Source organism: Apiospora hydei (assembly GCF_038363865.1).
Source record: "Apiospora hydei strain CBS 114990 chromosome Unknown utg000007l_segment0_segment0, whole genome shotgun sequence".
Taxonomy (NCBI): domain Eukaryota; kingdom Fungi; phylum Ascomycota; class Sordariomycetes; order Amphisphaeriales; family Apiosporaceae; genus Apiospora; species Apiospora hydei.
The window spans coordinates 1,759,723-1,781,968 of record NW_027117366.1 but is presented as its reverse complement, the minus strand read 5'-3'; the positions used below and the strand labels follow the sequence as shown (position 1 = coordinate 1,781,968).

The following is a 22,246-nucleotide window of genomic DNA, read 5'->3' as shown; positions in this document are numbered from 1 at the left end:
CGGGACAATTCCGTTCATTTTTAGGTGGGGCCATTGCGCAAGTGTAGACTGTGGTGGTTACATGTAATCCGCTCTATCCTGCAAGTTACTTACTGGTTGATTGATCGTCAATACACTGCTACGAACCAACTAAAGTTTCGTAACAAGATGGCTATCACCCCTTTTAGTAAGCCCAAAGAAGGAAGCGTAGGGACACCATGTTATATTGTCCAGAAAAACATCGCCCGTTGCGATACTCTTCATTCTTGGGCAACGTGGACGATAGGCGCGCATACGCTAGCTGCCACATCTCTTAGAGATGTACAGGTCACGCATCGCAATCGCTATACGTCTTCAAGGTGGGTAGATGCGCTCACGGTAGAGAACATCATCTCCCGTCACGGCGGCGCCTCAGGGTACCCCTATCTTATCCTATCCTTCAGGAGGATGATGCTTGCAGCAGGATCATAGCCCCCCTCAACAGAATCATCCGTAACACACCATTCTCATGCCGTGGCAGTTTTGACGCTTTGCGTTTTTGCCGCGCGCCTTGGAGCCTTGCTGACGCGATATGATCAATCATACTTCACTATACCGAACTCGCCAGCCTCACCGGCGCGTCTTGGGGCGTGAGAGGGGCCGAGGGAACAGAGTTGCCGCGTGTTCGCCCCCAGGTAGCTTCATCTTACATAGGAAAGAAAACCCACACGCAGTCCCGGACAGGTCTACTACTATGTCCATTACTTCTCTCAACATTTTGCAGTTTCGTACTTAATTCCACTTCGTCCCAGTGTTCCGCTGTGCGCCCCGTGAAACGAACCCCTAACTTTCCCATACCGCAGCAAACGATGTCGCCGCCGACCCGCCAGATCCTCGGCCCCTTGACAACGCCATGGCAGCAGCCCGAAGGCTGCTCCGTCATCGTACGAAGGGACTCGTCCTACACCGGCGAGCTATGGCAGGGCCAGTCCTGCCAAATGACCGCCAGCGCCGCCCAGAGCAACTACTGGATCCATCAAGCCCACGAATGCTTCCCGCCGCCCACGGCGGCCGCGACGACGCCGACGGCCTCTTGGTACGACAACTGGGGATTCTATTCGCCTGGCGTCGCCTGCCCCGTTGGCTGGACGAGGGCCTGCTCCGCGACGTGCGGCGAAGTCGGCACGGCGCTGGCGCTCCTGGATCCCATGACGCTGCAGGCCGGGGAGACGGCGGCCGAGTGCTGTCCTGAGTAAGTAGGAGAAGAATAAGAGGGCCCTCATCTCGTCTGACTCTTTCCTGTCATCGGTATCCTTCTGACGACTGGATTGTCATCGCAGAGGTTATACATGCATGGCGGGCTTTCCCAAATGCCGCCGACTCCTAACCACCCCGTTCGGTGCGATTGTCTGCGATGCCACCGCAGTCGGTGTCCAGATCCCCGTGCCCAGCCCGTACCTCAACAAGGAAGGCGCTGGCACATCGGTGGCATCGTTCACTGTGGGAATGCCTATGGTTCAGGTGGTCTGGAGGGAAACCGACTTGCCGGCGAGCATGCGTTCGCGGCCTTCCTCAACAACCACTGTTGCGATGGAGACCAATGCAACTGCTCCCAAATCTACAGACATAGCCGCAGTTGGTCTTTCTGAAGGAGCCAAAGTCGGTCTGGCAGTCGGGGCTTCCCTAGGTGCTGTTATTGTGCTCATAAGTATCGCCTTCTTCGTTTTCGTGCGAAGGCACAGGCGCAGGAGGGCTGCAAACACTGCGACTAAGTGTCAGCCGCCTTGTTCTGGAACACTGCAGCAACAACAGCACCGGATGCAACAAAGAGGGGAGCTTCCAGTGTTTCCTTCGCTGGGTGAGCTATCGGTAGGACGCACTGGTCCCTATACAACAGCAGAGTTACCTAGCCACAACGAAAAGGGGCTCCCCACAAACAGAGCACGTCCTTCCTCACAACCCAGTATCAAGTGGAATCTGATCGGCTCACGTAAATAATCGTGCTTTGACAAACCAAACATAAGGGGGAGGTAGAAGAGAACTCGCCGTGTTGGCATTGTAGATTAACGCATATAAATATTAGGCTATAGAGCTTACGTATTCGTTTTCATATTGGGAATACGATTATCCCAGCAAAAAGCCCATACATATGAGTGTTTAAATCACCACACCACTAACTTCGAAAGTCTGCACCTGGTTCTTGCTGAAAGACGTCTGGAACTTTCCGCCTTTCAGAGTTATGTCGCTGTGGGCGACGTACTGCTCGCCGCTGCCAATCTGGGTGCTCCAGCGCGGCACGGGGGAGCCATCGGTGCCGGGCGTCTTGAACTTGGACAGGTCAAAGACAAGGTTCTGAGCGTTGCCCCAGTTGACCGCGACGACGACCAGCTTCTTGGCACCTGCGTCGTAGGCCACAACAGTGCTGTCGTTGCCGCCGTCCAGGATCTGCATCCCTGGCTTGATGTGGCGCGAGTACTGCGCGAGCACGTAGTATTTCTGCGACACGGCGCCGAGCGTCTTGGCGTCGTTGTTGCCGTCGACAAGGCCCCAGCCGCCGCCGTCGATGACTTGCCAGTACACCCAGGCCGTCGGGTGCAGCCAGCGGAAGTCGAGGATCAGGTTGCTCGCGAGATCCGACCCCGTGTCGTCGGCCTTGCCATACTCACTGTTCCAGAGCTTCTTGCCCGCGCCCTGCACCGTCGAGTACAAGACATCACGCTTGCCGCCTCCGTACTGATAGCCGTGTACGTTGACGCGCGCGACGCTGCCCGCGACACCCGCCTTGGCCAGTGCATTCCAGGTGGTGATAGCTTGGTCGTACGAGTTCTCGTCCGAGGCGGCGATGACCGCCGAAGAGAGATCGCGGTTGTCCAGTTCGGTGCGTAGGTTCTTGATCAGAGTCACCTGCGTCGAAGTGCCAAAGTGGCAGCCTTCCTGCGTACCTGACTTCCCGTTCCACCACGAGGCCATGGGCTCGTTGAAGGGCTCGACTGACTGGAACTTGATGTTCCAGTTGTCGCTGGCATGCTTGGCAACCTCGGCCATGTAGACGGCGAACTGCTGGTAATTCCATGACTGTTGGGTCTAGTGGTTAGTAGTTGATCTGGGGTAGACTGCCAAAGTCGCTGACCTGTAAATTATCGCTTCCGCCATTGTCTGAACCCGATGGATTGTGATTCGAGCACCTGGTAACACGGTAAGTTTCTGCTCTGGCCGGAGAAACCAGCAAGAGATCTGCGTGGGGGCTTGCAGGGAGAAAGGGAGACTTACATCCACCACATCGGGGAGTTGGAGAAGAGTTCGAAGACGTCGGCGCCTCTATCGCGTGCCTTGGTCAACATGCTGCGCTGGTTGGCGTCAACATTCCAGTTCCAGCTCGACGAAGCAGGGTCGGCGCTGGTCCAGTCCGTCCAGAAGCCGTCGATCTGGCGGGAAGCTATCATCTTGGGCGACACCACCATGCTCTCGCCGTTGACGCTGTTCTTGCTGCAAGCGCCGGCATTGTAGCGCGCGATGTTGAAACCGAGTCCCGGCACAGTCTTGCCCCCGAAGTTGACCGATTTCGTCGAGAAGAAGAGATCGGCCAAGTCGTCACGGTCTCCAAACGAGGCGGCCCACCAAGCCAGCGAGGTCCCCCATCCTTCCCATGTCCCCCAGTTTATCGACGGGTTAATAGTGGCGGTCGTATCTGCGGCACCTCTTCCGCACAAGTTTGCGGCCAGCAGTAGCGATGACAAGCAGCGACGAGACATGACTGCAGTGGCGAGGGATTTCGCTTGCCTACTAGTAGAGGGAAGCACCAACAGCTAGACAGCAGCGCGTAGCAAGCGAGTTATATACCTAGATGAGAGTGCCAATAGCGAGCAAGCGACTCGTAACTCCTTATTCCAATTGGGCCGGGACCACCAGGCACCAACCATCAAGGCAAGTGCCACCCATAATGCATTGCAGACATCGAAGTCCACCGACTGTACGACTGTACCGCTGAAAATGCATTGATGGGAAGGACCACTTGGTAGCCACGTTAGGCGTCCGTACGGATATCGGGGTGTGGGCGATCTCCTGACAAGTCGCAACGTGCGGAGTAGGCACAAGGGTTGTTTTTCCGTCAATAAACAACAGTCGTAGCACTGGAGGGCCGATGGGCAGGCGGTAGGCCCTTAGGGTAGCATTTTAATCATGGCAAGGATCTGGGTTAAAAAGGGTCGGTCTCAGACATTGATGCGTCTCCACCCGCCACGCAGCGGCATCTCTTCGCAAAAGCAACCAAGGGCAGGACTGCATACCTAAGGTAGGTTGGTAGGTGCATAGGTAAAGGAGACGCTCTTTCGTCAGAAACAGTTGAGTTGTTTACTTGGACGGATGCTAGATGCTGTCGTGTTGCCTGGATACTTGAGAATGAAGAAGGAAGGGCGCTTGTAAGTCGGGGAAGCAGGAGCCGCCAACATCCTCGTCCCCGAGTCACGAGTCGGAGGACGTTTCATGCCCGGTACTGGTTAACCTTATTCCCCAACAGCACACTGAATCGGTAACCGACCTGCTGCCCAATAGCGTGTTGAACCATCAATCTGATCAAATTGATGTGTCTCGTGCCAGGACGGCCTACCCTCGCCGTTCCAGGAGAGGCAGCTCGGAATCAGGTTGGGGCGAGGGTACAGACCGAAAGCTTCCCCAGATCCTTATGCACAACAAGACACCCAGCAGCCTTAATTGGTCAGCTGCCCATGCCAGTATTTCTAGCATTGCAACCTATAGCAGCTATAACCGATTTGATCTGACATTCCTAGGCGGTATATACAGACTGTAGAGGTACGTACATACTTTCTGCAACTGAGAGAAAACCATCCCCCCGCCTCTCATGTTGGCAACTCTCTTGGTAGGCCTTGACTATCCTGTTCTGGCTTCACCGACCCCTCCTGCTGTGCGCCGCTCGTATGGTGAACCGGGGCCTGTGGATTGGACTGGTAGGATTGAGGCGGCACCTCCTGCCTTTTCCGGCGGCGCCTTCGTGCGATATACCAAAACACCAGACTAGCGACACCGATAACTGCGAGACCGGCTCCAACCCCTATCCCTGCCGCTGCTCCGCTAGACAGATAGATCGCTACCACTGTTTGAGCGTCCAGCATCAGGCTGACTTGCGGAGCTCACCGCGGGAGTACTTGTTGTCTGTCGCGGTCGTTGTCACGGAAGAAGAAGCGATCGATGATGTTGAGCTCCATGCCGACGAAGTGTACTGGAAGTCCGATACCGGGATCGCAAAATACGGTTTCAAGTCCCGCAGAGGCGCCAGGTTGAACGTCTCGTTGGTCTGCTGGGTGCAGTCAGGCTGGCCATATGTGTCGGTGCCGCAACACGCCCAAAGGTCACTGGACGAATTGTACACAACATCTCCGGTTGTATGTGTCCCTATTCTCGAAAAACAGATATCAGCTATTCAAAACATCACCCCCAACTCTTGTTTGTCTTGATGCCATCATTGTCCGTAGGCGCCACGTGATATAACTGGTCTGGTAAGCGCATTGGAAGTCGACGAAGGATCGAATACGCCCGCAGCGCCTCTTCGGTCAGGCTTGCCAATCACGACCCGGATCGTCCTTGAGCTGTGTTGGGGTACTAGCACGGTTTCTACGCCCAAAATTGCATGTCCGGATATGATGGCCATGGCAAGACAGCCTTGAGACTGGATGCCCGTTGAGCACCTCTCCTCAGCTTCGCCACTCCAATCAATCCAAAGCCATCGCTTTGCTAATCAGCTATAAGTAGCCGTTCCACAATTGCAAACCGAAAGTCAAGACCACATAAGCATTAAAGGGGGTATTCATAAAGTTGAATAAGTATGCTACAGACCATGCCGACTATGAGGTAGGAGAGAACATGGTTTAAGGGGCAACAGGTAGGTGGTATCGTATCGTAGTCGTTATCACAAAAGCAATGTGCGTAAAGCAGCCAGCGCTGCTGTAAGGGACAATGTTTAGATAGCCCAGTACACCTTGACCTCAACCTTTTCCACGCGGTTCTGCCATCCCGGAAATCTGGCCCGGCCCCATACCGTGACAATATCCCCCAGCTTCAAAGACCGCACGAACTCTCCATTTCCTGTCGCCTTGCCACGTCCTCTCTTCTCCAAGTCCTCTGCGGCACTCGAGTTGGGGTCAACATCATCATCCCAGCGCCACTCAATGTGATGATTGTGCATTCCTTGCGCGGCCACCTTGTTGGCTTGGATCTTGTGGTCGGCAGTCGAGTGTATGTCGTGGTGGTAACGAGGTGGATCGACTGCACCTTCGTTGCCTTCGTTGGAGGCAACAGCGGGCCATATAGGTCGCACGGCGCAGGAGCAGATGCGACTTTCCTTTCCCTTGCCTTGTTCGGCTGAGTACGACGGACAGTTCTCCTCGCATTGTGCCTCGGCATCGAAGCGTTCCAAGCCTGCGTCGAACCAGGTCCAGGAATGCCGGTAAGTTCCATGATCACTGTGGTTACCACCCCAGCCCTGGTCAGAGCTGCGGATGTTGAATACAATCTTGCGGACGGGGTGGTTCGGAACCGGTGGTAGTTCTTCGACGAATTCCTGGAAGCGATCCGAGTCGAATTCACGTTCTAGCTGGCGAGGAAGGGCCTGGGTAGAACGCCAGGAATCATGGTTGAGCGGTGTCCAGTGGGCTAAGCCCAGAGGCTCCGTGCGAAGTAGGAATTTGTTCTCGTCATTGCCGCTACCTCGGATTCCCAGGACCTTACTTGGAAGATTAGAGTAGTCGGCAGTGACAGAGGAGCAAGGCCAGTACTCGGCTTGATCGACAATCATGTCGGCCAGCTCGAGGGGAAGGTTGCCTGCTGCCATAAGCAGTTTCTTGACTGCGATGGCATCTGCGGGGCTAGCTTCGTACTCAGTCGGGGCATCACCGGTGTCGTTTGTGGAGCATGCCGCTGACGGATCCGTGGTATTGTCTTCCTCCACATGCCGCAAGGAAAACGGGACTGGAATCATCTTGTTGGTGCCTCCTCGACGATTGGTAAAGACAGGTCTAGCAGTGGAATTGTTGGTGTTTCGAAATGCAGGCCGGATGGCTACAAATTGGAGAAACCTTAGAACAATGATAAAGATGATGGTATACGAGAGGAAAGTAAGTAGAGAAGTTGTCCAATCCCCCAGGTTCGAGGCGGTCTTGTAGAGCGCCATGTTGAGTCAACAAGCACGGGGCGAATGTCAATGAACGGGTGTTTGACAATGAGGTCACTCGTGCCTTGGTTGACTGGAGACTAAAACACCCGGCCGGCCGTGCTTTATGTATGTAGGAAGGTAGTTAGACTGGGTAAGTAGGTAGGTTGTACATGTAGATGCGCTCAGTTAGACGTGGCATTGATGATTCGGTCGCTTGATCTCGATGAGTGCCCGGTCGAAAGCCTGGTTTTGTGTATCCAATATCCAAGCCAGGTAGGTAGAGACATAGGAAGCAACACTGATATATCAACCAAAGCTGCAGGCGGCAAGTTGCGATTGCTGCAGAGGCGAGAAATCCACGTCAAGCGGGTGTTAGAGGCGCTTTGCGCACCCCTGCAATAAACCACCACTAACCGTTAGCTCCTGCTGCAATAGATGTTGTGTTACACACCGACATGGAGTATTGCATACAATTCGTACCTCCCACCAACTTGAGTCTCAGGTTTATCTACCCCAGAATTCAACAAGTGCACATGCAGTAGTCGATGAAGCTAAGTACCTGTGTGGAAGTATAGGTACCTCACATTGGTCAATGGGGGTCTTATTGATGAGCCCTGTAAGAACCTTATCCCGCCGACATCCCAGATCTAGAGCCCAGTCAGTCACCCAGTCAGAGAGGCAGAGTCTAAAAGAGGTCTTACATAAGTGCGTGCTGGTCTATGGTGGGGGCGGGGCTTGAGTACACGCGACTCAACTCAGGACACAAATAGATAATTCAATTGTTCGATCCTCTAATCGATCAGCGAATCTTCGTGTTTGATTGTTGAAGCACGGTGCTGCCCGGCTAGACTATGTGAGCCCTCGATCAGAGTATAATAAAGCATGAGAAACACCTCAAAACTGCTCCCCTGAGCGTACTGCAGTAACTCACTATTCCCGGGGCCAGGGCCGAGGGGTAACGCGCTACAGCCGTGAGCTAATATGAATATGTACCTGTAGCCTTCAGGTCGCATTCCAATCAGCAACCTGGCACAGCACGTGAAATCTCGTCATCGCTCGCCGATCGGAGCGGATGGGGTCTTTATGGAGCTGGAGCTGTGGTGCAGCTCAAGCTAGAGGTATCTACTGCCAGTGCTGACAAAACAATCGGATGTTTAGAAATATGGAATCAAGCTGACAATAAATAAAATTGCATCGGAGACACAGTCAAGCCCTCGAAGAATGTTCAAGGAAGCCCCAGCAGTCACACCAGGTCCTTTCCAGTCGAAAACATGAGAGCGCAACGGTTTGGCGCGACGGCCCTCCGTCAAGCATCAGGCCTGCTTCAGACCAACACCGAGCGAACCGCTTCCCAGATCGTACGAGCACGACTTTCGCCGCGCCGAGCAGCGCCGCTCTCCTCGTCATCCGCCCGGTCGCTTCACTCGCAAACAGCAAAGCGAAATGAAGCTACTACGCCCCAGGGCGACGCCTCCAACCCGGCCATGGCGTTCCCTTGCCTCGACGCCCTCGAAACCAGGTCCGCCACCCTAGAGGCGCGATCGTTGTCTACGGGACCCGAACCCGCCTACACCACCGGTGCGACCGAATCTTTCCGCTGCACGAAACCCTTGCTGTTGGACTGGGGCGGTGTGCTGCCAGAATTCGACATTGCCTACGAGACCTGGGGCAAAATGAATGCCGACAAATCCAACGTCATCCTCTTACACACAGGCCTGTCTGCGTCGTCGCATGCGCACTCGACCGAGAGCAACCCGCAGCCGGGATGGTGGGAGAAGTTCATCGGCCCTGGCGGCTGCCTGGACACGGACAAATACTTCGTGATATGTACAAACGTCTTGGGAGGGTGCTTCGGCTCCACGGGCCCCAGCAGCATCGACCCGGCCGACGGGCAACGTTATGCGACTCGATTCCCGATCCTGACGTTGGAAGACATGGTTAGGGCACAGTTCCGTCTACTTGACGGATTGGGGGTCGAGAAGCTGTACGCAAGCGTCGGGTCTAGCATGGGAGGCATGCAGTCCCTGGCGGCTGGTGCTCTGTTTCCCTCGCGAGTCGGCCGAGTCATATCTATTAGTGGATGCGCCCGGAGTCATCCGTACAGCATTGCGATGCGCCACACACAGCGCCAGGTCCTGATGATGGATCCCAACTGGAACAGGGGATTCTACTACGGAAAAGTCCCGCCGCATGCTGGCATGAAACTTGCGAGAGAGATCGCCACTGTTACGTATCGATCTGGGCCTGAATGGGAGCAGCGCTTCGGCAGGAGGAGAGCAGACTCGTCGAAGCCGCCGGCACTGTGCCCTGACTTCCTGATCGAGACCTACCTGGATCACGCCGGGGAGAAGTTCTGCTTAACATACGATCCCAACAGCCTGCTGTACGTTAGCAAAGCCATGGACTTGTTTGACCTCGGCCGCGAGACACAGAGCGCAGCTGCTACGCGCCGTGCCGAGCGCGCCGAGCAGATAGAGTCGGGCGCCAGCCCAGCTCGACCCGAGGCGTCCTGCAGTCTAACACTGCCCGATTCTCCTTATCTGGAACAGCCGGATGCGAAGATTGTCGACACCACGACGACGCCTATTGAGGTCGCATCACGACCCCCGGATGACCTGATTGCGGGATTAGCACCTTTACGGGACATCCCGACCCTGGTCATGGGTGTTGCCAGCGACATCCTGTTCCCAGCGTGGCAGCAGCGGGAAGTCGCAGATTCTCTGCGTATAGGGGGCAACAGAAAGGTCTCCCACGTCGAGTTGAGCGAGGAGCAGAGCATGTTTGGCCACGACACTTTCCTACTCGACTTGAAGAACGTGGGCGGCAGCGTGAAGAACTTCCTTGGCTGAAGCCTCTTAAATGAGGCCGTACTTGGCCTAGTCAACTTGGAGACCGCATATATCAACTGATTCGTTTGGGCTTTCAGGTCTCTGTTATCATGTGCTATCTGAACCTGCACACTATCTGGACTGGGTAATCCGAGGAACATTCTAGACCATATGATCGTGATAGTAGGGGAACATCAGTTCCCAAAATACAGCACAGAGTCACGTTGCGGTGCGCCTTGCTTGTATTTGCGAGAGACGCATGCTACGACCCTGCAAATGAGGTCTGAGCTGACTAGACGAGAAAAGCTATTTTTGGCCAACAATTAATATCCAGTATACAACGTTGGCCAATTCAGCCGGTAAGGCCCAAGTCACAACCATATCCACCCACCTTAGTGATATTACCCAGCCCATGAGGTTTTCCATATCGTGAACAGCTGGTTCGAGAGGGAAGTAACAGGTCTGGATCGCGTAGAAATGGTGTCCTCAATTCTATTTTAAGGGTTCCGCGTATCTAGGATCTCGGATAGCTCGAGCTCTAGACTTCAGGTTCGCTTTGTCTTTAGGAGGTCCTCTCATGATGATGCTTACATCTCAGCATCTGCCAAGAGCAGTATCGCGGAAGATGTCTTCTCAATCCCCAAATAGGCTAGAAATAATTCGAGGGGGGTTTGTAGACTGTGATATACTGGACGTTACCTCCATCTATCTATATATAAAGCATCGAAATTGGATTCTGCAAGATGCCGATCACAGCACTTCGGAATTCAAGATACATCATTGTTGTAACTTGGAGCAAGCAGCCAGGATCGGCAAACTCCTCAGTCAAATTTGTTTAGTACCAGACATGCAGCTCTCCCAGATACTTTCCCTCGGTGGCGGCCTCATGGCGTAGGTCACTCCAATCTTCCTGTGCTTCGCAGAAGCGCTTAATAGCTAACATGGAGTAGTCTCGCGGCAGCCCAGGGAATCACCCTGACGCCGACCACAGTTACCCGGGGTAAGAAGGCTTGACCTGCATAAATGTCTAATCCATGCGACATACCACACGGGGTGCTGCCGACGACGGCGTCGTTCCAAAAGTGAAAGTCGATCATGCGTATAATAACCCTTTCTTAATCTTACAGGCGGCCCAACCAAGACAGTCTACATCCCCACTACGACGACCGAGACCGAGACAGACACCGTCACCGTCACCAAGATCTCCATCACCACGACGTGCAAGAAGCCGACGCCGACCGACTGTCCCAAGCTGACGTCGACGGGGACGGCGTGCCGGTCGTGCTTCGTGCCCGACTGCACCGAGACGGTCCAGACGACCAAGAGCTGCGGGTGCCCGGCCGCCGTGCCCACGACCACGGTCAACTTCCCCCTGCAACGATCCGGACTCGTGCGAGCTGATCGGCTGCAAGACGCAGTACCAGATCGCCACGGAGGCGTGCTGAGGAGGGAAAGGAATGGGCGGGAAATATGGCAGCTTGCGTTTGTGCTTTGAATAAAGGATGAGATGAGGATGGAAGGCCACGAGAGCCACCCTATGGTCCCCCACGGCACAGTCTAGAGGTAGTTGGCCGGCCTGCTGGTTTTCTGGTTCATATAAAGCTGGAGAGCCGCATGCAGTATTTGTAACGAGCTATCTAAACAGCGTCCTGTCTAAGGCAGTATTCCTGATCACCACATGTTCGTCATGGCCTTGATCCAATGGAACGGCATGTCGGCATAAAACACACCGACCTCACATCAAGAGAAAAGAATCAGTCGGCGAAACGATGTGCTCCATATGCACATAAATTATACATTCCTAATCATACACCAACACTACTTTGGTTGTTTCTTGTGCTATCACTGTAGTAAACAGAAAATTCGCTGTTTTCCTACCAAGTGTGGGAATCGAGCAAAGCAAATGGCATGCACAGCGAGAGTAAGGCAGGCATCCCCCATCGAACCAGCGATTCGATGCGCTTATCCATGTGTCCACTAGTATCGAGCCTTCTTAGGGAAGATTGAACCACCCAAACATTACTCCTCGTCCTCATCGGCTGCCTTACTGTGCAAGGTGTCAGTACCGCTTCCATGAGAATATATTTGAAGAAGAGTGACTTACGACTTTCTGCTCCGACCGCGCCTAGCTGTGACTGGAGCAGCGTCGGCGGCACCAGCGGTGGAAGCCTTAGCCTTGCGACCGCCCTTGGCCTTGGCCTTCTTGGGAACCTCCTCGGCCTCGACCTCATCCTCGTCTTCGACAGGAGTAGGTGCCTTGGCCGCCTTCCTGCCTCGACCTTTCTTGGCTGGCTCGGGAGCGGGCTCGGGCTCATCAACTTCGTCGTCTTCCTCGTCCTTTACCTCTTCCTTGACCTTCTTGCCTCGGCCTTTCTTGACTGGCTTAGGGGCGGGCTCAGGTTCAGGCTCATCAACCTGCTCCTCCTCCTCTACTTCCTCCTTGACCTTCTTGCCTCGGCCAGCTGTCTTTCCCTTGGCCTTAGGGGCAGGCTTCTCCTCCGCGGCAGCCGCCTTCTTGGGGGTTGCCTTCTTAGCCTTCTTCTTGGCAGGCTGTGCTTCCTCATCATCCTCGTCAGCATCGGCCTTCTTCCGACCACGCTTGGCCTTTGGAGTCGGCTTCTCCGCTTCATCTTCGCCATCTTCATCTCCCTTCTTGGCCTTTTTAGCACGGCCGCGAATGGCCTTCTGCTTAGGCACATTGAACTCCGGGTCCTATATAGATTTGTAAGTACTAGTTGTCATGGCATGAGACACAAATCTTGACTTACGCCATTGAAATCCTCGGCGGGAATGTGTCCTTGTGTGACAGCTTTCTTGATCTTCTCTTGGACTTCGGGATGATCACTGCATCAAGGTGAGCTTCAGTGGTCCTTTTGGCCCGAGAGTCTGCCGGGCCCAATACTTACTCGAGGTCCTCCCAGCCATCAATCATGTCCCACTTGTAATTGTCACCACCATCACTGATGCTCTCCTGGAGGTTGGTAACCTTCAGACCAGAGACGCAGCCCCTATCAATCTAAGTTAGGATGTAGGCATTGGGCCAAGACAGACATGAACTCACCAGTGGTTCCATTTCCAACTGGCATGACCATCGGGAATGTCGACCCAGACGCCCCAACGGATGTCGCCCTTCATGATCTTGTTGCCTTCTTTCTTGCACAGAGTGTCCTGGCACCCGGCGCGATTGTTGGGGGAGATCTCTGTTGTCATACTTAGTAAGGGTTGCGTTGGCGTTTTGGACGAAATAACGGCAAGGTGCATGCATCTAAGCCGATTTTGAAATCCCCAATACTGAGCATGATGGCATGGCAAGACGTCGCAACTTGGATAGGTAGAAATGAAGACTTACCGATGCGGTACGACATTTTGTCGGCGAGACTGTGATGGAAGCGTGTTCAAAGTTGTATGAGATGGAATGAGTGCAACAGCCACAAACAGGTGCTGTGCTGGTATGCTGCGCGCTGTGAAGGTTTGGGGAAATGGATCCAATCTGAAGGCAGTACGCGACGCGGGAACCTGGGTCTTGTTCAATGGTCGATTACAGATAATGTACACGGCTCGAAGTCTTCCTTCAATGCTGGGACTTCTCTCGGATTTCTCTCGAACTATCAGGTCAAGAATAAAAGAGTCAAGGTACCTAAGTGGTCTGAAAGAGAAAAAGAAAGAGATGGATGGAAAGGTCACAAGAGGCTGGTAGGCTTTATTTGATGAAGTCAATGGCCCGGGTTGCCTGGAAAAAAGGGTCTGTGGTTGAAGTAAAGCGAAAAGCTGGAGGGGTTTCATTCAGACGCGTCGGGGTCAGGCCAGGCAAAAGTCAGGCAGCGGCAGCTGGTCAATTGACCTTCTCGACCCCCTACAAATTCCAAGGCAGCCACCTGCCAAAGGACCAAGGACCTAGACAATGTATTTGATGGAAATAATGCCATTCATTTGATTGATCAGGTCAGGCTCTCTACATGTTTTATTTGTTTTTACATAGTACAATGTCTATACTTCTTCCATGCAAGCAGAGATAGAACAGGCCCGACCATCGACAATCAATCCTATTATTCCAATGCGAATCTGGCAATGACGTATTGTCACCTTGCACGCAACGTACCCGGGCAACCAGGCTACAGGCGGCCTGCCAATCTTGCCCAACCCCTGAATCCCGCCAAATCAACACCAACCCATCTACTTGTCTTCAGCGACTCTTTTTCAAAACTGCGATACCTTGAAATACTCCCATTGTATCTAGCTGTGATTTATACTACGATGACCGCCATGTTCTCGTGTCTCATTGCCCTTTATCTCTCGCACTTCCGCGCCCTCTCCCAAATTACAGAAACGGACACCAACCAATGTACATCGCCGACAGATTCCGCGGATTGACGGCCTGTTTGATAAGCTCCTCGACTTGACCCTCCACCCCCAACGGGATGCTCTCGTCTGGCAGTAACCCTCGCACTTTCCTCCTAATGCTTTCCACCACACTGGTTGGGTTCAGCTTCACCACTTCGTTCTTGCGCTTCTTGTCTCTCTGCAGATCCAGTGTCGGGTCGTAGATGAAGGCCTCGAGAATCGTCATGAGCGTCTCCTCCTGCTGCCTCAGGATGCTCAGTGTGAGCTCCGAGCACTGGCGAAAAGGCCCTTCATAGCCGTACACTCCCATCGCTGCCACCATGTTGTGCGTCAGCCGGAACGGAACCCGCTCGGGCTGCGCAAACGTCAATCCCTTGTCAAACAAACAGTTGAAGTCCACGTGGAAGATGCCGCCGTTGCCCTCCTCTAGAAGTACGTTCTCGCCGTGCCTATCGCCCAGCCCCAAGATGGTCCCCACCATGGACATGACCGCGCATGATCGTGTATACTTCAATCGTGCGGCAAACCATGCTGATGGGTTCGGGAACTGCGAGATGAACCAGTGCGGGAGTACAGGCGGGAACTGGCCCAGTACCTGTTCCGTGAAAATCCGTATATTCTTATCCCCAGTCACTGCATCCTTCATCTGCTGTGCGAGCTGGTTATAATTAGGTCCAACACCGCGTGATCGGTAAATGACCAGAAGGATGTCTCGTAGAGTCTTGAGCCCGTCTACCCATTCGATGATGCCGCATTCCTCGTTCAGGGGCGTGACAGCATATGTCCTGATATACAACTGCCGCCTGCTAGATTCGGCATCGCGCTTGAGGGAGCGGTTGATCATGCTATTGAACTCCATCAAACGCTGGTCGGTTCGTAAGTCGTCCTTGGGCTTTATGAGCAGGCCGTAACTCTTGCCATTTGACCCCTAGCTGTAAGCTTTCGGGGCTTGGCCAGCGATCCCAGCACCAGAACATCGTCCAGGAAAGAATCGATGGTAATGACATCGCGCGAGAATGCCTTGTGCTTCTTGACATTATCGGTCAGGGTAGGGAGCGTGGCTGTCAGGCACGTCTCAATAGGCACCACCAACGGGCACGGCGTGCACTTGTGGTTGAAGTTGAGATCTCTTGTAATGCTCGCATGCGTCGTCCTATTGCTCTGGAAATCTCCGTTGTTGCAAGCAAGAAGTAGCTGATCTGCTAGCTTCTCGCCCATGCGAAGGAGGGTTTTGAGGTCATATGAACCACCTTCAACCTTCTTTGATGTACCTCTCAACTTTTGGACGATCAGCTGCCCGCGCGCTCTCCGTTCCGACGTAGCTTGCTTGGAAGTGAGGATGGCAAAGAGGCTCCAAAGAGACTGTTTGGGATGTGCCTCCACAACCTTTACAATGATTGACTCGAGTAGCATGAAAACCTCATTGTTGGGGTGCGCAATACGAGCAACAATCTGGGGAAGTGCCGTATAAAAGATATATGCAGGCATACGCTGAATGTACTTATACAGGTAGGAATGGAGTGACTGAAGTTGTGTCTTTCGGCGATGGTGCAGCTCTCGTGAGATTGATACCTTACTGGCGGGCGCCTTGTCTAACTGAGCCCCTAGCTCAAGCCAAAGTGTAAGTATTCTCGGCAGAGTCTGGTAAAGATATTTGGTACCATAGTTGAGTGAACGGATATAGTTCTCTATGACCAGCTTGGCCGTTTCGCCTGTGAGATACTCATCACTTTGATCGTCCGGTTTGAGGGCCTTCTCAGACTCGAGTACCTTCTTGTAATGTCGGCCGAGATGATAATGACCCTTTTCCCATGTTCCGTAGTTTTTCGGAACATTCTGATACTGTTGCCGTAACGCACTGGCATGTGTCTGGCCAGTATCGTCAAGCCACTTGGCAAGGAGTAGATGCGCACGAGCGACCAGCATGTTCTGTTGTGTCTCTACGCTCTTCTCGAACGATTCTTCGCTGACAAAGCTCTTGTTTAGGAAGACATTATTGGAGATTGCACCTTGCAGAGTTTGTATAGCTTTCCGGTTATGGCCTTGCTTCCACAATAGTCGGGCATTCTCGATGGTGGCCGAGTTGTCGCCAAGTTGTGATGCATGAAGAACGGCATTGAACGACTGATGCATCGAGTTGGCTTTTCGCGCAAGCTTTGCACTCGACAGCCACAGGGATGAGATGTCCAGATCACTGAAACGAGGTCTTATGAAGGTTAGCTATATGTCAACGATGCATTGCGGATGAACACTAACCTCTTTAACTCCATAGCAGCACGTCGGATACCAAGAACGTATTGTTTATCAGCCACATACGAACCCAGGACCTCGAGGCGCCTATTCAGCGTCTTCAGGGTTTCCTGTGGATGATGCCCCTCTTCGTTATTGACCCCAGCAATGAGTTCAATATCGGTTAGAACATGACACTTCAACATCACTTCATGAAAGGCGTGAAGAGATGATGTGGCCGTGAAAGTCATTGACGACCCAACTCGGTCTCTCAAAGTCCTGAGGTCCTCGATGAAATCCTTCGTTCGCCCAGCTTGGAGATGAAGAAGAGTGCGTGCAATACACACGTTGAAGTTTTCCGTCCAATCTCCTTCGTATCTCGACATAAATCTTTGCATTGTCTCCCACCTTCCTGTGGCCCATGAAGCTTCTACCGCGTACGGTACTATCCGATTGATCGTTGTGATGGCTGTGTGCTTCTCGATGCCTTCGACGTAATTTAAGAGGACATCTGCGTGCGCTGATTAGTAGAGGCTAGTGGTGAAATGGAAATAGACGCTCATACCATGCTGCCCGGACTCTTTGAGACATGTGAGAAGGTCGATTTGGTTGTCAACGCTTTCAGGATTCTCTGCGAGCTTGATCTCATACCACGTCTGGGCTTCGGCCCATCTTCCTGCTTTACGATGACTCAGGATCTGCTGGTTGATGTCCAGTACTTTTAGGTGAGCAGATATTCCCTCCAACCCATCAGGCTCGTCGATTTGAGTATATATTTCTTGGAGTCTTTGCAGTAGACGTTCCCTCTCGCTACTGCCCATCGCTTGTGCTTCGACTTGACGAATATGCTGCTCAAGATGAAATAGAGCCCTAGAATAAGCTTTGCACTCCACTGCACGTTTCGATATGAGTTCAGCCGGAATCGAGTCAAGAATTGTCTGCACCCTGACCATGCCTGCAACTTCGTCGGCGTCCTGGCTCGGTTTGGACCGCATGGATTGCAGCCATCGCATCGCATAATCAAGAACTCGAAAGATGGCCTACACTTGTCAGCGGTTATTTCATTGTGGATAGACGTAATCCTTACCTCGTAATACAATTTCTTCTCTTCTCGTTCGATATAGCTTGCATTGTCTTGAACCTCGTGTTGCAGGACGATAAGCAGCTCTCGAAGCACGACAGCGAATATGTCCTGAGTACCCTCCTTGCTAATGATGACATGGAGAATCAGATATGGAAACAGGAATTCGGCGGTCGATAAATCCTTGATTCGAATGACGTGGCAAAGAGGTTCGAATATAAGCCCCGAAAAGGGGTTTTGCGGGCGACGGAGCAAATCCAGGGCGAAAAGTCGCATCCAGGTCGCGTATGGTCTGCCGGGCCGATATATAGGGTAATCTACTTGTTGCTGTGCCATTGGACCAAGCCTGTACCTGGAATTCATAAACGGCACAATAACTTCTCTCGTCTCATCGGACAGAGACAAGAATTTCCTGTAGATTCGCTCCGCATCTCTGGTGCCGTCTCTAGTCCCTGCCATTCTGATGGCACTGGCAATGTCGCAACGTTCTAGAAGCTCCTGCATGGCATAAGACAATAGCCCTTGCTGCTTGGTGTCGGTGGCTGCGAGGAACGACTTGACTAACACATCTTCAAGTAGGCGTAGAACAAAGTCGGTAGTTTCGCCGTGGTTGTCGAAGTTGCTCAAAACAACGAGATGCCGTTCTTCGCGAACAGTTTCGACTCGGTTTGGGTCGAGGCATCCAACCAAACCAATGCTCTGCGTACATAGTTGACTGATCTCATTTTGTTCGCCCGCGTACCGTGAGGCACAGTCAAGTAGCGCGCGTGTCAATGCTGCTACGACTGTATCGGGTTGTTCGCTAACCGCAGACGCTTGGATGTAGTCCTGTTGCCTTTGGAGATATGAAGTAAGCTCTCTCAGAGCCTGCAGAACCACGCCAGAGTTCTCGTGCTGCACGCGTTCAGCGAGCAGTTGGAACGCTGTCCGATTGTCTACAGGCTTCCGCAGTGCGCTGAGTTTAGACTCGACGTCTGAAAGATCGCTGATATGACTGAAAGATGGGAGCTTGCTGATGTATGCTAGAAGCATGTGCTCGTACTTATCCAGTAAGAATTGAATAAGGTCTTTGCATCTCAGCCTGGTTGGTTCGTCAAAGAAATTCCAGTAATGATTGATGATGAAAAAGGTCGTCTCAATCAAGATCTCGACATCGTCATCGTCTAAACAGAAAATCATTGCAGACCAGCATGAGAATGAACATGCCCGTAGCTCGTCTTGCCCAATGGCGGAGAGGACGCATGCGGATATCTCAATCTAGTTAGTTTTGCGCTTCACATCAATAGAGTCGACTCACCTGAGGTCTCGCTATTCGTATGCTGGTTTTCCCGATTCTGATCATTTCTTCCATCGCTTTGATGCAACGTTTCTGTTCGTCAATTCTGAACGTTGTCGCGCGGAAGGTCATTGGCTCATTGAAGATATCAGTCAACCTGGCCATCATGCCAAGAGCATTCTGCTGAAGAAAGCGCCCTGTTGCTGCCTTCTTCTGTCTTGGATCTCCTTGGATAAGACTCGCCATAAGGCTGAATGCGCTTCTGATCTACGCATCGAATTTTGTTAGAAAGAAATGGGTCACTTGGGTGCTGCCACTTACATGTAATTTCCGTGGTTCGTCCGCATCCCCGGCAGCCTTGAGCAACTCCAACGAGGTCATCACGGGCTCAATCTTAAGTAAATCGGCAAAAGCAAGCTCGTCGAAATGAGACGATATTTCCCTGAGCGAATTCATCGAGTTTTCAGGGATGTTTTGTGCGTCTCTGACCAATAGAAATGCCAGGATCGGCCCAACGTTGTCGGCGTCGAGACACGGCTGCCACGGCTCGGATTCTTTGCGGAGCACAGCGATCTTCTGTATGATATCCCGTTTCCCTGCAGAAACCAGATAGGGTAGAGCATATCTCTGGGTGACCATGACGAACTGGGGCAGGGTCATCTCTAGCATATCAGCAAGTAAACAAGCAGTCTTGGGCTGTGATATAAGTTCTTTGAGGGCACTGTAAGCCAGGGACTTCCAGTACGGCTCAAATAGTTGCCGCGTGGTAACGCGCTTGAAGCGAGCAAGGGAGATAATCTGTAATGTGGCAATCAGCTAAGTGGCGTTATGATATGTGCCCTTGGAAGCGTACCTCGTTAAAAGCTGCCGCGGAAGTGATAGTCCCAGCAGATCCCAGATACTCTACAAGCTTGAGCAAGACTAGGCCAAGGTTGTCATCAGAAACGACACTATCTTAGTTAGTTACACGAAAGAAAATGGTCTCAAGGGATACTCACCGGCCAAGCTGAGACCAAGCCATCATACAAGTTTCAGTGAGGTGAGGATCCGAAATCTGGCATAGAATTGCGATTGCGGGACCTAGCGTTTTCTGAGCTATATGCCTCTGAGATTCTGGGAGAGAGTCACCTGCCAATAGTGCAGGGAGGGTACGTCTGCATACGCGTTAATATCATACGAATAAAGCTTGGAAGAGTTTCGTGTTACCCAGTAGCAATTCTTAGATCCCTGGACGAGCTGTTTAGTGATTTAAGACACCATAGTACAGAAGCAGACGTGTCGGAATCGAGAAAGGATGCTTCGCCCGAATGCTTTGCAAGACGTCTCAATGCCACCATGGCCGCGATCCGAGGTTCCCGGGATTCATTGAAGCTTGGTAAAGCTACTAAAGAGTTGAAGATATATAGCACAGCCACCTTGACCCCCTTGTCGTTGGATTGGGGCATTTTCTTGTCGCCAGTTGATGATTGACAGAACAGACACGTGAGTTCCGATGGATGGTACTCTGTTGTTGATGACGGCTCCAACGTGTTGTCAGCAGCGCAGCACATATAACCAAGTAAATGGATGAGTGAAACCCGTTCTGTGTCTTTCAGTCGAGGAAAAGCGTCCCTATATGGTGTTAGCGGCGTTGGTTTAATACAGTGGGTGGGATATATGTACATAATCAACTGCTCCAGATTGTCAGTTCCGTCATTTGGTTGGCATCCCAAGAGGCGGTATAATGCTTTAAGGATATGAGACTGAACCTGAGGTTCGGGGGTCACTTTCCGCCTCTTGGTCGGACGATCAGCCGGTTGTGATTCGGAAGAACCCAGGCTTAAAGCTTGTAGCTGACGACGCAGTTGTTTATCTTCAAACTTCTGTGGCTGCAAATCCTCGGTTAGGATCGCTGGCTTCGAACTGGAGACAACATGTCGGAGCAGCTCTAAACTTCGCTGTATAATGGTCAGTGACTAGAGTCGTAGAACCTGTGTTCAACTCACCATAGAATCTGTGCCCTCCATGAATATGGCTCCTTGCATTGATATGGTATCAAGCGCAGGAATCAGCTGAGACACTACCAGCCTTGCCACCGGCCTGTTGCTTAGGCACTCCTCTGATATCTTGAGGATAACTGTGCACAGCAAGCGGCTTGCCTTGTCTCTGTCTAATTCCCAGTCCATCAAAGATTCAAACTGTCTGGACAGATCAATAGACATGGACATCAGCAAGGCGTATGCTTTGCATTTGAGCGAGTTGTCAACAAATGCTGTATCTTCAAGCAGAGTAGTTACCCGCATCGCACTTTGGAGTATCAAGGGAAGGCAGCTCGGACTGTTACCACGCCACCAGCCTTGGTGGGTTTGCAGCCTTGAGTATGCATCAAGAAGCCATGGAATCGGCTTGACAGTCGGGGCTACACTGAGCCCGGGCTTTTCGAGGCCCAGGGGGTCGACAGTATAGCTACTAGACTGCAGACATGGCGGAGAGCATGAGACCATGTCAGCACCTTATACGTGCATTGCTGTTGGAGGCTTTCCCGCTCAGCGGTGGCAATCGATTTCAAATATGCGTCTGATGGTAACCGAAGACGCAAAGAGATATCTCTTCCCAAACGGTTTACTCTGCTGTCGCCCAAATGGCCCAGGAGTGCTGTTAAGAACTGTCAGTACTTCATGCAGTATATGTATGAACATCATGAACACAATCATACCGTCAAAATTACTCCTGAGATAGTTATCCAATTTCGAAGCAAGAGGCCAAAGGAACCCGTTTTGTCCGATGACTATGAAGAGGTCCTGAAACAGAGTCTCAATGGCTGTGGTCAGGCTAAGGCACTGGCTGTGTCCCAGCATCTTAAGTACTCGTGGCAAAATCCATAGCCAAAGCGGTTCGCTCCCGCGAAACATGAATGGCGCAGCAGGCGACGAGAAAATCAAGACCTCTGGGGTCTCTCTGACTGTGACCTTTAGGAAGCTAATCGCTCTTAATGCTTCCGAATGTAGGTGCTCTCGGTCGGCGAATGGATCGTCCCATCTTAGGCCTTCAAGGACCACGCGGGCGAAGACATATATCAGCATGTGGTTGTGTTCAATCCGGTCCTGGTGAGACTCCAGGGTCTCTGGGTTGTTTTTCACTTCCTCGACCACGCCGAAGAGCTTCTTCAGTTCTGCTGTCTCGTCAGGCCTGGACGATCTTGTGGAAGCCGAAATGTTCTCCACCAGCTGAGCCGCCAAGGTAGAGGGTGGTGGTCCATTGTTGGCAAGGCCATTACCGAGGCTCTCTCGGCCTGGTTGGCCATTGCGACCATGAGATATTGGTACCATGCTCATGGCTGCAAGACATCCAGGCTCGGCCGCGCAAGGGTGTGATCTGTCTGCTCGATG

General features: G+C 52.5%; 7 protein-coding genes across 7 annotated transcripts; 3 read left to right on the top strand and 4 right to left on the bottom strand.

The window, feature by feature from the left end:
• Positions 1–827: 827 nt before the first annotated feature.
• Positions 828–1,956, top strand: PG997_009634 (uncharacterized protein; the record flags this gene model as incomplete). The annotated part of the gene is made up of 2 exons (XM_066813949.1): positions 828–1,210; positions 1,299–1,956. The coding sequence occupies 2 exons, from the start codon at positions 828–830 to the stop codon at positions 1,954–1,956; spliced, it is 1,041 nt and encodes a 346-aa protein (XP_066665911.1).
• A 159-nt stretch (positions 1,957–2,115) lies between these two features.
• Positions 2,116–3,710, bottom strand: PG997_009633 (endo-beta-1-6-galactanase; the record flags this gene model as incomplete). Its single annotated transcript, XM_066813948.1, has 3 exons — positions 2,116–3,033; positions 3,089–3,143; positions 3,229–3,710. The coding sequence occupies 3 exons, from the start codon at positions 3,708–3,710 to the stop codon at positions 2,116–2,118; spliced, it is 1,455 nt and encodes a 484-aa protein (XP_066665910.1).
• A 2,222-nt stretch (positions 3,711–5,932) lies between these two features.
• PG997_009632 (uncharacterized protein) lies at positions 5,933–7,141 on the bottom strand (the record flags this gene model as incomplete). Its single annotated transcript, XM_066813947.1, has 1 exon — positions 5,933–7,141. One exon carries the CDS (start codon positions 7,139–7,141, stop codon positions 5,933–5,935), a length of 1,209 nt encoding a protein of 402 aa, XP_066665909.1.
• A 1,253-nt stretch (positions 7,142–8,394) lies between these two features.
• PG997_009631 (homoserine O-acetyltransferase) lies at positions 8,395–9,972 on the top strand (the record flags this gene model as incomplete). Its single annotated transcript, XM_066813946.1, has 1 exon — positions 8,395–9,972. The coding sequence occupies one exon, from the start codon at positions 8,395–8,397 to the stop codon at positions 9,970–9,972; it is 1,578 nt and encodes a 525-aa protein (XP_066665908.1).
• Positions 9,973–10,798: 826 nt separating this feature from the next.
• PG997_009630 (uncharacterized protein) lies at positions 10,799–11,446 on the top strand (the record flags this gene model as incomplete). Its single annotated transcript, XM_066813945.1, has 3 exons — positions 10,799–10,842; positions 10,902–10,951; positions 11,079–11,446. The coding sequence occupies 3 exons, from the start codon at positions 10,799–10,801 to the stop codon at positions 11,444–11,446; spliced, it is 462 nt and encodes a 153-aa protein (XP_066665907.1).
• Positions 11,447–11,970: 524 nt separating this feature from the next.
• On the bottom strand, positions 11,971–13,316 carry PG997_009629 (uncharacterized protein; the record flags this gene model as incomplete). Its single annotated transcript, XM_066813944.1, has 6 exons — positions 11,971–11,998; positions 12,056–12,663; positions 12,720–12,795; positions 12,858–12,959; positions 13,013–13,151; positions 13,301–13,316. The coding sequence occupies 6 exons, from the start codon at positions 13,314–13,316 to the stop codon at positions 11,971–11,973; spliced, it is 969 nt and encodes a 322-aa protein (XP_066665906.1).
• A 953-nt stretch (positions 13,317–14,269) lies between these two features.
• PG997_009628 (Protein kinase rad3) lies at positions 14,270–22,192 on the bottom strand (the record flags this gene model as incomplete). The annotated part of the gene is made up of 13 exons (XM_066813943.1): positions 14,270–15,157; positions 15,205–16,498; positions 16,549–17,041; positions 17,087–17,561; positions 17,609–18,859; positions 18,900–19,145; positions 19,200–19,676; positions 19,732–19,828; positions 19,877–20,032; positions 20,085–20,489; positions 20,541–20,815; positions 20,864–21,129; positions 21,574–22,192. 13 exons carry the CDS (start codon positions 22,190–22,192, stop codon positions 14,270–14,272), a joined length of 6,942 nt encoding a protein of 2,313 aa, XP_066665905.1.
• Positions 22,193–22,246: the final 54 nt, after the last annotated feature.